The sequence below is a fragment of the Callionymus lyra genome, chromosome 7, assembly GCF_982586985.1.
Source record: "Callionymus lyra chromosome 7, fCalLyr1.hap1.1, whole genome shotgun sequence".
Lineage (NCBI taxonomy): Eukaryota > Metazoa > Chordata > Actinopteri > Syngnathiformes > Callionymidae > Callionymus > Callionymus lyra.
Genome location: NC_141824.1, coordinates 26,891,204 through 26,905,905, shown reverse-complemented (window position 1 = coordinate 26,905,905; position 14,702 = coordinate 26,891,204). Strand labels below are relative to the sequence as shown.

The 14,702-nt window shown below is 37.5% G+C and overlaps 1 protein-coding gene across 1 annotated transcript in view; it reads left to right on the top strand.

Moving 5' to 3' along the window:
• Positions 1 to 14,702, top strand: part of b3glcta (beta 3-glucosyltransferase a) — a gene marked incomplete in the record, with an annotated part of 76,419 nt that overhangs the window by 19,010 nt on the left and 42,707 nt on the right. The window contains 1 exon segment of the mRNA XM_087795580.1: positions 10,863 to 10,902. Within this exon segment, the coding sequence (XP_087651706.1) occupies positions 10,863 to 10,902 (40 nt within the window).

Below are 14,702 nucleotides of genomic sequence, written 5' to 3'. Positions count from 1 at the left end.
TATCGACCGTTCATTTATTTCTCAGTGGGCAAACTTGGAGAATCAATGGGTGATCAAATGCTTATTTAACTAATACAGCATATATATTCGTATTTCTCCTTTCTTCTGTAAAAATTCTAATAATACTTTGTAAACAGCACTTTTTTTGAATGATTCTAAGATTTGTATGATGGTGTGTGGGTCAGCTAAGGGATCCGTGGACACATTCATTTGTTGCATAAATTGTTCCGTCCTATTTGAAGGGTAAAGCTGTTTCTCTCTGTGCGGACAGTCTTAAGTACCATTTAGCCGCCGACATAATGACCAGTCGTGGGGAAAATAGGCTGCAACAATCCCTAATGACCCACTCAGTTCGACTTATCATGTCCGGCTGGACAGTGACGTCTTTTCTGCCATTGTTCTCTTTACCGGCAAACAACCCTCCTCCGTGATTTGTTTGTGCTCCATTCTGGACGAGCTAAATGACTGTCAGCGCTCAAAAGTGCTCTTGATATTCATCTACAGCCACTCACCTCCAGCAGAATAGAATTCAAGAGGAGTCACACGACTGAGTTACTGTTGCAGCCTGCAGCGATGACCCCATCTCAACTGAGAAGACAGATATTTACAAATGTTTTTGCTGTTATGTGGATGATTCCGCTGCAACTTTTGCTTATTTACCTTCAACTGAAGTGGAAAATCAAAAACTTGGCTATGAATTAATCCTGTTTGTTTGTTTTCTCTTCAAAGTGTGTAAGTGCATAAGTGTGGCATGTTTGATGTATTTGGCTAGTCAAAGCCTGAAAGCAAATGTTTAAAACACTTCAATACTTACTTAGATATACATGTGTTTTAAATTACATTGTTTTCTTGGAGGTTAGTCCACAACCCTGCATTTCTTCCTTCAGTATCTATAGGTTTACGCTTTACTTTAAACCTATTTTATCTCAGTTTTGGAACACAGACTGCCACCTAGAGGCAGGAGGCCAGTTCCTCATGTGTCACAAAATCAACTTGCATCATGGGAGATCTATACAATGTCTAAGCTGTCATTGACAATATTGATTAATGTTGGTGAATTCTGTCTCAAAACCTGGTGACCCACATTCTATTACTGTATTTTAACAAGTCTTACTTCTCGCTTATCATTATCTTTAAAGCAGTAGGATCAATATTTACGATAGATTCAGATGAAAAGTATTTCATATCATGTTCCACTTTCTGAAGGTGTGAAGTCTCATGGTCTCCTCTGTGGTTCGGTCAAAGTGAAAATATGAGCTTGGCAGTGGATTTTTCTCATGTCTTGCAGTTATTTATTGTGCTTCAGTAAAGAAGGAGTTTAATTCAACAAGGAAAATAACATTTTAGTGGTACTCTTTGATGCACCGAACTCGAAAGGTACTGCTAACATTATCCATGTCAGGGAAGCAGTGGAGGTCCAGCCACATGGGGTCAAGAGAAGATCTCTTGTTGGCAAACAGAATGTGAGCTTCAATAATTTACACAGCGGGGCTCAACAGTAACGGCCGTCCTGTCACCCAGATGTAGCCCACTGTCTACAATATAGTGCTGACTGGGCTTTCTGAGCGTGAGCTATGCCAAGGGATTAAACCAACAGTAACTTTTGTGTGAAGTTTTTCAACTAGGTCCACATGAAAAAAAAACTTCACATGGCCTGAACAGCGAATCTCTTAGTTTGACAGAACAAAGGCAGAAGAATCGGTCTGTAAATAATATATTAGAAGCAACAAGGGAGGACAGAAAAGAAAAAGTGAGAATTTAAAGTAAAAAATTATATAGCAGAAAATGGCTCATTTATGAGTGAACTATCAAATAAAATTTGTTCTTTTTGTAGTTTAAGTCGAGATCCCTGTACATGTCAAATAAAATATTTGGATCTTAAATTAGATAGGCGCTCTTTGACCACACTCGATGGGTAAAAGACCCTTTAAAAACCCTGTAACCACAGTGTCAGAAAACATTTTTTTAAATGACTTCATTTTATTTGTTTAGAATCTTTTTTATAAGAATTTGCATTTATTGTGACTCTGAATTCATAAAAATTTAAAGGCAGATAGAGAATCAGTTTTTCAATGAATATAAAGCCCAAGTTGACAATATTAATACATTAATATCCAGCATATTGTATTCCTTTATGCTTTTTTATCTATTCTTTTGTAAAAAATAAAAACAACTAATCAAATGATGAAATAATTCCTATTTCTAATATATATATTGTGTTTTACACTATTCTTGTTATATTTACAGCAATTTGTAAATCGTATACTATATATAAAATTATTTCTAGACTAGGAGTGAGTTTTTAAAATATAATCTATATTTGGCCAATCATGATCCATCCTACGCAACATTCTGTTTCTCCTTCTTCATTGACTGAGGTGTCAGGCTTTATTCACCTTCTTTTTCTTCTGCTCGACCACCCTTTTATATGATGATAAATCTGACTTTTCAGGAGAAACTCAAGGCCACCACACAGATGGACAAAAAGGAATATAAACGCAGGATCCCGTGCTGTGTCAGCAGTAGTCGCTGAATTTGTGCTTGGCACAATTTCGCTTCCTCGGTTTTGTGAGAAGTCGCTTCAGCCTGGTGTCAAAGTTACAGTAGCTATTATTTAATATAGAAAAAGTCACAAAAGTGATTAGATTGCAGAATATTTTTCTTGAATATGAATCAGAACATTGGTTTCGTTTATTTATTCTGACATTTGACGGAGACAATCGATACCACATAAAACAACTAACAGACAAATGTTGCACCTTTTCAATTATTCATTGTCAAAAAAAAATTTTTCCCCTTGCATTCACTCGAAAAGTAAAAATCATACTGTAGCATATTAACAGAACAGAAAGCAGAACAACATGACTGTGATAAACGAGAGTATTCAGTGTTAAACATTCAAGCTATAGACATTTATTACTATTGAAGCAAGAAAGTGATGAGGACAGGTGTGATCATGACAGGATAATGTGAAGGACTTGCTGTGACCAAAGAACTCATTAGATACAAAGAATCGCTGAATCTCTGAAGGGAATGACACAGCATATATTGTGTAGGTGCTTTAAAAGGTAATTCCATTACATGAACATATAGAAAGGCCACACTTGTACTTGGTGAACATTTCTCATTATTCTTGGCACCGCGAGAACTAATTTATGAATTTTAACTTGACAGAGCTGCAGCCAGTTGAACTGACTTGAAACTAAATTCTTAATCCGAATGAGTTCTCTTCCGTGCTGGACTGCGAGATAAGCTCAGTAATGGTCAGGCGTTAATGGTGCAGCGTGTCAAGTCCTGTTGTCGGCGAACAACAGTCGTCACATGATTGGGTCGCTGTGCAGAAGCAAAGAAATAATAAGGAATTAACTCAATCATTTTCAGTTTTGTGAGCTGCTATTATCATTTCCTGAAATGTTCATTTGTGTCTTTTTTTAAATTACATTTTGAGTCACCTTCAAATTAAGGCAGTGTTTCGTTGTCTTCCCTTTTCGCTTGACGGACCCTAACAAGAGTCACAGTTCATGTGGCATCGTCAGAAAATCTAATTGCCCATCTCAGCCGAACAGCTTCCTTCATCATACAATTGAATGAACTGAACACTGTGACTAAAAATATATTTCTTATACATCACATCTGCGCTTTAAAACAAAATCCCTTGAAAGCTCTACGTTGTCCTTTTAAAGTCACTGTGATCCTAATAGCTTTCATCTTCACCCAGAGGCTCTTCAGAGCCTTTTCCAAGAACCATTTCCCAAGTTTTCTCTCAGTTAGAATTTCTGCCATCCGTCTAACACAAGAGTTGAAGACGATAAACTCAAGACAAAGTGGTGGAGTGTACTTAATTAGACCAGTTGGGAAAAGCCATTCTGTTCATTCAGCATCATAAGCCTAAGGCCAAATGTTACAAAAATAATTAAAGTTCATGATATCTATGAAGACAAAACACATTGAGATTGAGTTTGTGGTGATGCTGGGAATGCTCATATAAGGGAAAACCGATTTAAAAGATGTCTGTTTTTCATCCATTTCTTTGGACAACATACCAGAGTTGTGTAGTTTATTGCGATTCTTTTTTCATACCTCAATTGCATACAGTCTGCTCTCTACACAGGAAGACCATGTGATATTTACTCGGAGTAATTCCGGTCTGTGTTGTTTGTTATTCTTTAAACTTCTGCTACAAACGAGCTTAAATAAAGTATTTTTTCCCCGGAACAATTCCTCTTGTCCAGGCTTCAACACAAGATTGAGAATACAGATAATCACCACTCGAGGTATTTGGATGTTTTTAATGCGTCATTTTGAAGGAAGATAAAGACGAAAACCATAGCCTCCTCTGCATCACCTCTTTCTCGCAACTTTTTACCAAGGACACAAATCAATCACATATAATTCCATTTTTTGTTATCTCCTATGACTTCTAGTTCATTGTCTCGGTGCTGATGTTGACAGAATTGTTTCGGGAGAAAATCGGTGATAAATGTATCGTGCTTCTGGTGAATCTAAAAAATATGATGCAGCCATTTTTAACTCTTTCACTCACTTACATTAATTGAGGGATTCAGCACTAAACTGGACTCATAATCATTTGCACAATTCTCCTTGGGCTGCTGTTTGCTACGATGTATCATTATTTCATATCCATTTATCTTTGAAACAGCAAATAATTTTGAATGACGACTGGCTTATCCAATTAACTCTGTCGGAGTTCTATTATGAAACAACTATTGGTTATTGACTAGTAGATACCACTTCTTAAAATGTTTAAGTAATTCTTATGAACATTTTTGGAAACCGACTATTGTAAATAAAATTAAAAGGGAAATGTTAAAATAAAATACAACTCCTGATAAAATCCTCCCGTTAGCCCAGGATTTTGCTTTAAACATTTAAATCTCCTAAAGGTTTGGTTATTTTTGGCTTTGTTTGTAAATATCTTCTGTTTTTATCTTCCTCCTGCCTCGAATGGACACTCGATGATTTTTAGCTTTCATGTTAAAAAAAAAGCAAAAACATCTATATATTCATATAATTAAGTATTTTTTAGATATTTATTTCAACATTTTATTAAATCACTTACAAGGTTGAAAAACACATTATTGCAAAATATTTCAACACCCTTGTGTACAGCTTCTGTTGAAAGTAAGATTATGAAAATGTATCAACCGGATTATTTAAGGGGGCTGTAATTCCTCAACTGGAAAATGGAAATGAGACACACCGAGAAGACAGACAAGTCGACAGGCGTGTCACTGAAAGGTCACTTGAACGAGAGTGGAATTAACTTTCAGTCCTAACAGCTGCTTCAGGATTCCAATAGAGTGTTGATGTTGTCTCATTTATCATGAATTAAGAAAATAGCTGTTTTGGTTCATGTGCACGGAAGAGTTAAGAAGATTATTTATGACTAATATTTAAGTTCGCTGTGGATTTTAGTGGACTTAAGGATGCATAATGTGCTGAACATTTGGGTAACTTAAACTTGTGATATTTGGGCCGAAGGTTTATTCACAAAATAAAGCAAATACTTATGTTGGTGCTCCAGGACAGATCACCAAAGATCTATTTAAAGTATCTAAATGATATTTAATAAATAATTATTTAAAGAGCAAGATTAGGATGTTGGCCTGAAACCAGCAACTTGTATCAGAGGAAAATCAAAAGACTAAAGTGAGCCTAAAGTTAAACGTTAGTTTCAAGAGCAGTTTTTCTACGTCCTTTTTGGCTCATTTATCAGGTTTTGTTTTTTAATGAAAATATACATGTGGTGTTGATTATTTTTACAACACATTAAGATCTGTTTTCATACAACAGTGAAGTTTATTGTTGTTTTCCAATGGCTGAGCAATGTTTTTATCATCTTATTCAATTGTATATGCCATTGACATGATTTATGTAGAGGACTATTATATACTTCTGCTTGTAGCTCAACGATATATATATATATTATCTACTTTAATAACTAACGCATGATATTGTCTGTAAAAAAAAAAAGATGATTCATTGAATTAAAAGAGAAGCATAACTCAAATAATATAAGTGCAAATTTAGGGACAACACAAACATCTTCTCCACTAAATTTCCAACAAAACACACCTGGATGTGAACAAAAACTTAAACTTTGTACTGTGAACATGGAAGGTTCTACTGAACTTTGGGGCGATGGGAGGTGTGTGGACCTTTACAGCTTGCTCTGTGTTCCATACACTCATCCTTCTGCCGCTTCCTCTTCTTAAGGTTTAAAATATATTTATTAACAAATCACATTCTTTTGACATCATTTCTGTAAGAAAGTCTGCTGAATTCCTTCCTTTTGTACGACGTCATTGTATAGCAATGTTTATGTTGGAATGGTTCACGGTCACATACGTACAAAATTCCGTAGATTTTCTCCCACAGAACCATACTGAACTGAATTTATGGTAACTATAATTTCCGACATTTCCTTCCTTAAGTGGGCTAAGTGTGATGATGTATTTTTAAATTGATGTCACTTCCTGGTCTTGGCGCAATATGAAGACGAGCTGGAAAATTAATTGAATCGCCGAGTGCCGGTTAACAAGGGATCAAAAGCTTCTAACATTGCATGTTTTTCCTCTTTCTGTCAAAAGTCCAGATATCCTGCATCCATAACTCGTTTGTGCTCTTACTGAGCAAAACGCTAATGTGACCTGACAGGTCAGTAGCTTCAGTAGAGCGTGTGTTTCTCCTCTGGGAACTAGAAGAAGTGGCAAAGGGCAGGAGCTTTGACATGCGCTTACACGAGATGCTTAGGAAGTAAAGGCTGGATCAAAGGGTCGTCCTTGAGGGCGTCTTTCATTACAAACGAGTCACGTTGAGGTGCTTTGCTCTGCGTTCACCGAAAAATCTAGGCTGGGAAAACGTATCCGCTTCTTCTGACCTTATCATGAGGTCAAATCACAATCTATCTGACTGTCTACAGCAAAGCCGCCGTGCGGAAGATCAAATGTGCTGCAGGGGAGGTGAAACAAACTGCATCAGCTGGACGACTGAAGCTCATAACAATCTCTTTTTAACACCTATCGCTGTCTGATATGTGGCTGACAACCTGCTGTCACGTTGGTTTAAGCATGGCGTGCAGGGAAGCATTAAGGCTGCACAAAAAGCCGGGTTCTCCGCTCTGAGAATAAATCATCTCTCATTTATGGTGGAAGCGATCCGAGTTCGCCATGTCAAGGAGTATTAGCTCATGTTTCTGGGCTGCATCTTTAAACAGACACTAAGAAGGAATTTTAACAAACGCTTCAGTCGGTGAATCATTTCTTATCTGCATTGTAAAACAGACAACTCAAGACATTAGGTCCATGTGAGTCAAATGTATATTCAGCATCTTCGTAATCAAAAGTTCTGCCTTGTTTTACTGCCCAAAAGCTTTGGACTTTTAATGATTTTCATGTATTAATACGAAATGCTATGTTTTCTGTTTTTGGATCCGTCTGATGATGAAATACAAGTGAGCTTGGTTTATTTTTGATTCTGTGGCTGTAGAAGGGCTAATAATGTGGTCCTCCGATCTTTTTTCCAAGATAATCTTCCAATATGTGGCAGTTATTAAACATTACTGTGAGTTTTTGACAGTCTACTAACAATTAAAATAGGCCATAAAAACAAACTCGACAAGAGAAATTGTTCCGGAAAACCTAAAAACAAGTTTATATGGTTAATATGCCACACAGACAGAAATTACTTACAGTAAATATTTTCCAATGCAGACAGAAGACAGGTATTTGGACGTTTTTAAATGTGTGGGAAGACTATTAAAATGGATATGGGTAATTGCCTATAACTCATACAAACATAAAAATGTGTCTCAAGATGCTGCTCGTCCCTTAACTTTTGTTGTTTTATGAGATTCCTCATAGCGCCATCTGCCAGTCCGTCCAGTCTTTGCCGTAGCTCTAAACTCAACTTAATCAACTTTCCTCATTAATATATAACTTTGAACATTTTTACATTTTCAAATGAGAAACTTTAACTTCTGGGTTATTCAGTTTTTTTTTACCAGTCAACAAGTAAATGTCCAGATATTCTTTGCTTCTTTGGCAAGACTTGGAGTCAGAAATTAAAGTTAAATACTTCTAATTTTGTCTGACTATCCTTTTAACGAAAAGAAAATAAGTTTCTAACTTAAGAAGCACTCATTCCTAAAACACAGTTAATTCACCTCCAAACTACGTGCATCAGGTGATTTTTTTTTCACCATTACATGCTAATGCCGTACATCATTGTAGAGCTCTTCTTTTATGCCTTTAGAAACCATTTGTCAATAAGCAGTCAATTCTTTCGACATTATTTCACCAGCAGGTTCGTCACTGCAGGATTTATTGCTGTTTCTTCATTTCCTCTCTGCATATTGAGTTCCGTCCGCAACTTTTCCAGGATTGCTTCTATTTTTATCACACCTCCTTTTTTCTCATTTTTCTTCATCGCCTCCTCCAGGAAGGCATTTTCCTCATGTCTTAAGCGAAAATGCATAACCACCAGATATTCCTGGAGTACCAAAATGCATATTTTTGCTCCTCGCTCAGCGCTCTTCGTGGAGCTACGAGCAGAAGCGTTATGCGAGGAGACAGAAACCTTGTGGGCATGACTACATCTACTGAGTCCAATTAGTCTGATGTCGTGTATCTACTGAGCTAAACCAGCCGAACATTATCTTGTCCGCCTGCACATACTTTCAATGTTGATCCTGTGAAGAGATGATTCATCGTGCATAAGTCATCAATCTGTAATTATTTCTCATCTGAAGGCTTCTATTGTTTTGACATTGTGTTACATAAACACCCGAATTAAGCCGTGTGAGTGTAATTGGAATCAGTGAAAGTGCAGAGTAAACATAGATGAAGGCTTCACGCTTGACTGTTTCTGGGCCTAATTAGTGGTCTGCTCTTTATCATGGTAATTAGGAGCTTTCGTCCGAAGGCAGAGCTGGAGAAGCTCTACTTCCTGCTCCGGTGTAGCTCCGACTCTCATCTGTGGCCATAGGATCTAGGTCATGACCTTAAGGAAACCATTTTCTGGTTCGCTAGGCTTCAGATTGCGTCGTCAGCTCAGTCAGGGGGAGGTACTCGGACTAGAGCTCTGTTTCTCTTCAGATTCTGGTGTCGTGTATTTGGGATCAAGGTAAAGACTGGATGAAGAGAGGGAGATCCTCAACCTCAGTACTACTTGAAGATGAAATACAATACACTGTGTAACAGGGTCAAAACTTTCATAGAGGGGAAGTGATAACAATCGAGGGCCAAATCGGAACATTATCATAAAAAAGTGTCATCAAATCAAGAGTTGTCTTACTCCGAACTTCAAAATAAAAGCTACTATATCCTTGTCTAGGAAATAGCATCTACAATTATCAAAATTCGCTTTGTGGTGTTTTCCTTACATGTAAGTAATTTATATTTGTAGAGCGCTTTTCCAGACCAGGGTCACAAAGCGCTTAAACAATCAAAACAATACTCAATAAATTATATACTTAAAAGGTCAAGATAACACTGAGAACAACACATGAGTCTAAAACCTTTTTGTGGTAAATAATATGGTTTATAAAGAAGCCCATGGGCAGCATACCATTAGTTAAAGGACTGCAATTCTGTCAAACCTCTAGTATAACTTGTGGACTTGTATCTTCAGCCTTTACAGAACAATTGTTCAGAAGCCACTATGCGGTTGCAGCCATCACGAAAAACTTGCAGTTTAGCCAGAGTCTCTATAGTTGAACTATAATTGAACTATAATTGGGGCGGTTTTCAGTCATGTTAAACATGCACTTTATTTTGAAAATTCTGGTATGTGAATGTAAACAATAGGGGAACATTAGGAAAATATATCTCTTGAAGTTAGTGTTTTAGAATGAGCTTTTTCTTTAAACCAGGCTGTTTTTTATAGCTATTCAAAAACATGATGTTGCCCTTTGGGCAATTTTCAATATTTAATGTATTATTTCATTGCTTCCCCCAGTGTTGGCACAGTCTAACTGCAAAAATCTACACTATTTAACAAATGCAATAAATTAGATAAGAATGAGACACGAATAGTAGGAAATAAAGAAAAAAAACCATCATTATATGAAGAAAAAGGATGAGCAGAGCACAGAAGAAGAGTGACAGAACTAATGTCAACTATAACTTGAGCCAGTTGCAGAGAAGATGAGAGACCATGATGATAATGATGGTGGGGGGAATATGACATGATACATGGGGTTTCATCTATTTCCCTTGGTTCTTCTCCTCTGTACTGCTCTGGAGGGTTTTACTGCATGACATATTTGACTTCTCTTAAAACATATGTAGTTTTCCAAAATATATTGTTCATCAAGATAAAATCATGAATCATAACCAGCCTCAATCTGTCGTTATCTATTAATGCTCTTGCTCTAAACTTGTAGAAAACCAAGCAAGCTTGTACCACCTCGCGCCTTCAGCAGAGATTTCCTCTGAAAAATGGAGGCAATAGTCGACTCTTCAAAGTTTGCTCGGCTCGTGATTGATTCACTCATCCCTCCGTGGTCTGCCTTGACAGCTACGGAGGTAGAGGAATGCTGAATTCCTTAATTGAGCCGACAAGTACAAACTTAAAAAGCTGCCGGCGCAAAGAACACACGATTAGATGGAACTAATGAGGTGGAGTATCTCCCATTATTTTGTCAAATAACCCATAGTGCTGCTCATAATTAACTCCTAATTAGCTGGAGGAAATTCAGCCGGAGTTGTCGCACGACTTTGATAGTCTCTCAATCGTTTGTTGAAGGCAATGAGGGGAATGTATGTAGGGCAGCGTCGGATGTTAGTAATGCATCATTTCATCGCTGCTGAAATGATTAAAATGTCTCTCTGTCTTTTCAGAGTCAAGATGACACGCGTGCCATCCACAGCAGCCGACTCGGTAAGTCTATTTTCGTCTAATTTGAAGGATAAAAGAAAGTACGGCAAAACATGAACAATTCAAAGACTTCTTTTCTCACCTCACTCATGCATTCACACTGACACGTTGTTTTCGTAACTAATGGTGTGTCATGCTGACATTTATACTCGTACAATTATACACAGGTGGGCTTTCTTTCATTTCACTACTCTACAATTGTACAAATGTGTTGTGATTGATTTGTTTGCCCCCTTTTTCATCTTTAATGTGTGGCAGTTATTCAACATTACTGTAAGTTTTGTGTTATAACTCATAAGAGGTAAAACAGCCAAGGCACAAATTTCCACAAATTAGGTTGAGGTTTTTTCTTTATGGTTGCCAATGGTTCTTTGGCAACATACAGTTTGTAGGTTGAAACTTAAGAGACCTCAGACCTCCAAAACCAATATTATTGTCCTATATTTCAAGTTGTTGGTCACCAATGAGTATGCAGTTTCAGAAAACTATTAACGATGATTGTCATCAACGTAGCACAGAAAATAGAAGATCCCTCTTAAGATATACGGAACCAGATGGTTGTCCACAACACTTGTATTTGTTGCATCATCAGCAATATTACCTGCAAATTCTTATTTAAATCTGTTTATAACTTTTGTAGTTATTTGATTACAAGCAGATGAACGCTGGAAAAAACGAAACCTCTTCTGCCAAGATAATAAATGCACTTTTGAGGTCCTGAGAGACTTGTGTTTTCGCCTACTAGACATTCTATTTTCGCAGAATAAACAAAGAGTCATTATATTAGATGCTCTTATCGTTAAAGTCAACAATGACGGATGTGTAATATTCAGGATTGTTTTCTGTTCTTGTTCTTCACGCTGAGGAATTTTGCTATTTCTGTTCAGTTCTCCTCTGATATAAGTATGAAATATTACCCTTGCTGCGCGAAACCAGAAATAAATTATGATTAATGTGCTTCATTTCAGGTTTGGTTTGTTTTTCCTTATAAAAAATATTAATCTAAAAAGAAATACAGACATAACAATTTAATTAAAAACAAAGTCATATCAGGATCAGTGATTTGCAGTGACAGAGACGACTTCAGAGTCTCAGTGGAAAATGTTTTGAGCGCTAAACATTGCCTTAATTTGGCAAAAATAAGCAGATGTATTTTGAAACAACCAAGTGTTGGGAAAAAGCTTTTGTTTTTCCCGTTCTTTTAACTTTTTTTTTTTTACACATTTAAGTTACTGGCCAATGTAAAAGTGCAAAAAGTGTCCACTTGAGGCTGGCTGCAGAAAAACCGGAAGTCAATAACAAACCCAGTCAATAACAGACATTGACGACATTGCAAGACATAATTACAGCCTTTTTTAAAGCATGTGTCTTAACCATTTTCACATTTTCACATTTAGCACACACTGTATAGGGGTGAATTGCTCCCTTTCTTTATCCAATTTATTAGTTATCCTGAGCTTGCCAATTCTGAAGGGCCGTGCTTAACTTGACAGCATATTTCCCACCTTAGCCTCAACTAAATGGGCACATTTGATCGCCACATTATTATTTAGTCAGCATGAACCCCACTTTGTGACCGTACGTCTGGTTAAACTGTAACTTCACTTTTCTAAAATGGCCAGGATTTGGCCATATAACAGACAAGTGACATCACAGATACTACATAGATAGATACATCCATCTTATCTAACTTGTTTTTGGTTCAGGTTAAATTGTAGTTAATTGTTTTAGGAATGAAATTGATCTTTTTTTTAAATATTCCTTTTATTTATCATGTATTTATTTTTCCCTCAAACCATATTGTAGGGAATTTAAATTTTCCTTACTAATAATTTTAGTCCAAATTTTGTCACATTATCCTTTTGTGTGTAGTGTCATGTTATCTCCGGGACAATGTGACCCAGTGGCTGAAACAGATGTGTTCGTGTTACCCCTTGTTTTCGATCGGACACACTTTCTCCCGGCGACTGTACAGGTCAATAGCCTCGGGTAGAAAAGGTCCCTGATCTGTAGAAACATCGCTATATTTAAGGCAAATTTCCGGTCCGGGGGGTCGTCTCTTTCCGGCCAAATGGTTCTTTAAAGTTCCCTGTGTCCCGATCCCCCGTAGAGAAGACATCCTGATTTATTTTCTTGTAATCTTATCATTCAAATGTTCTCGGTGGGGGTTTCCGTCTTTTAGCCCCCCTTTCCCAGATGTGACTTGCTTGGTTCTTTGATCTACAATTTAAGGTGTTATTGGCAGATAAACAGAACCGATTTAGTATCTCTAATTCTGTTTCAAGCTTTCTTAACCATGATGTTAATGATACCCACCAAGTCTTTATTTAGTGCTGTATCCTCCCAGCAAGAAATTCTGGTGTACCGCACCCATTGCCCCGAGTAACGCCAAAACTTTGTCATCATGGTGCGAATTATGAATACTTAAATGCATCCTCACTCTATTTACCTCAGAGAGCTTTAGTTTGTCACATCGCATGTCCTCAGAGTGTCACTGCCATTTCAAACTAATAACAAATAAAAACATCTGTGCAAGATAGTTAAATAAATTATCAGTTTTTTCTTTCCCTAAAATTATTGTCAATGTTCCTCAGAGCGTCCCATCTGACAGCAACCAGGACTTTAATAAGTGGAGCAAATAAAAAGATCTTCCGCTCCACGGAGCTCACACAATCACTCCTGAGAGTGATTTTTGGAGCCTGTAGAGTCAGGAGCCAGTCGTCTGGACCTCTGCCGATTGTTCATTCAACTGGGTCACCGCAGATGCAGAAGCACACAAAGGCAATTTCATAATGCTGTCATTTGGCACGGCGACACAGACGAAACACAAACAGACCGAGACGTCTATCTGGAAAATGAGGCTTCACTATCTGGCAGCGCCACCATGGCTCTGGAAAAATGGAGCTGGTGTTGTTTACTGCAAGACAGAAGAAAAGAAACACAGGACTCTTCAACGTTCCATGTCCTCACGCATGTAACCTCTTGCCGCTTATACATCTCCACTCTCTTTTTCTAAAGATGTCGAAGGATCGACTCGGGTAGTTGCAGGCAGAACAGCACAATTATTCCTGCTGTGTTACAAACTGTGTGCCGTCTCTGAATCGCACAGATAAGTAAATCCTCAGAGTGGGTAATCATCTTTCATGCCTGGGGAGATATATACGAAACAGCACAATATAAAGATTTAATATATTTCATACTCGTTCATATTCATGATGCTACACATTCTCGTGAGGACAGAAACTTTTTGCTGAACAAGTAGAATGCGATGTCTTTTTCAAATGTCCAATAAGCATTTCAGTCCTGCACCATTTGACTCTGAAATCCAGTAACACAAGTACCAACTTTGATTTTGTTTTGGCGTTATGCTAACATGTGCTTTCCAATAGCTCCAGAGATTCTTGACTCGGAGTGCAGTTTTTGATGCAGTTCAAAGCGAAACATTGTGTGATCCTCCTGCATCTTTCTGTGCACCAGAGCCTTCTTTGATTTCTCTCTGGTGCTGTTTGATGATCCCATCAGATATGTAGATTGACTGCTCCAGGAGTGAAATACTTTCACGGAGGGTAGTTTGCGTGAACAGTCGGGTTTGTAAAGCAGCAGGTGCTTTTTCAGGTCATTTTAACAAACAAGTAGAGTTGTCAGCCATGTGTCTATGCCTCGTGTAACGCTGTACGTCTAGTTTGATCTCTTTCACTTCTGCAATGAAGGTTCATCATCTGAATTAATTCAGCCATTTTGTCTCACTTTTAAACCAAAAGCATCTTAGCTTGTTATGAAAGTTTGTCAAACCAATAATATGA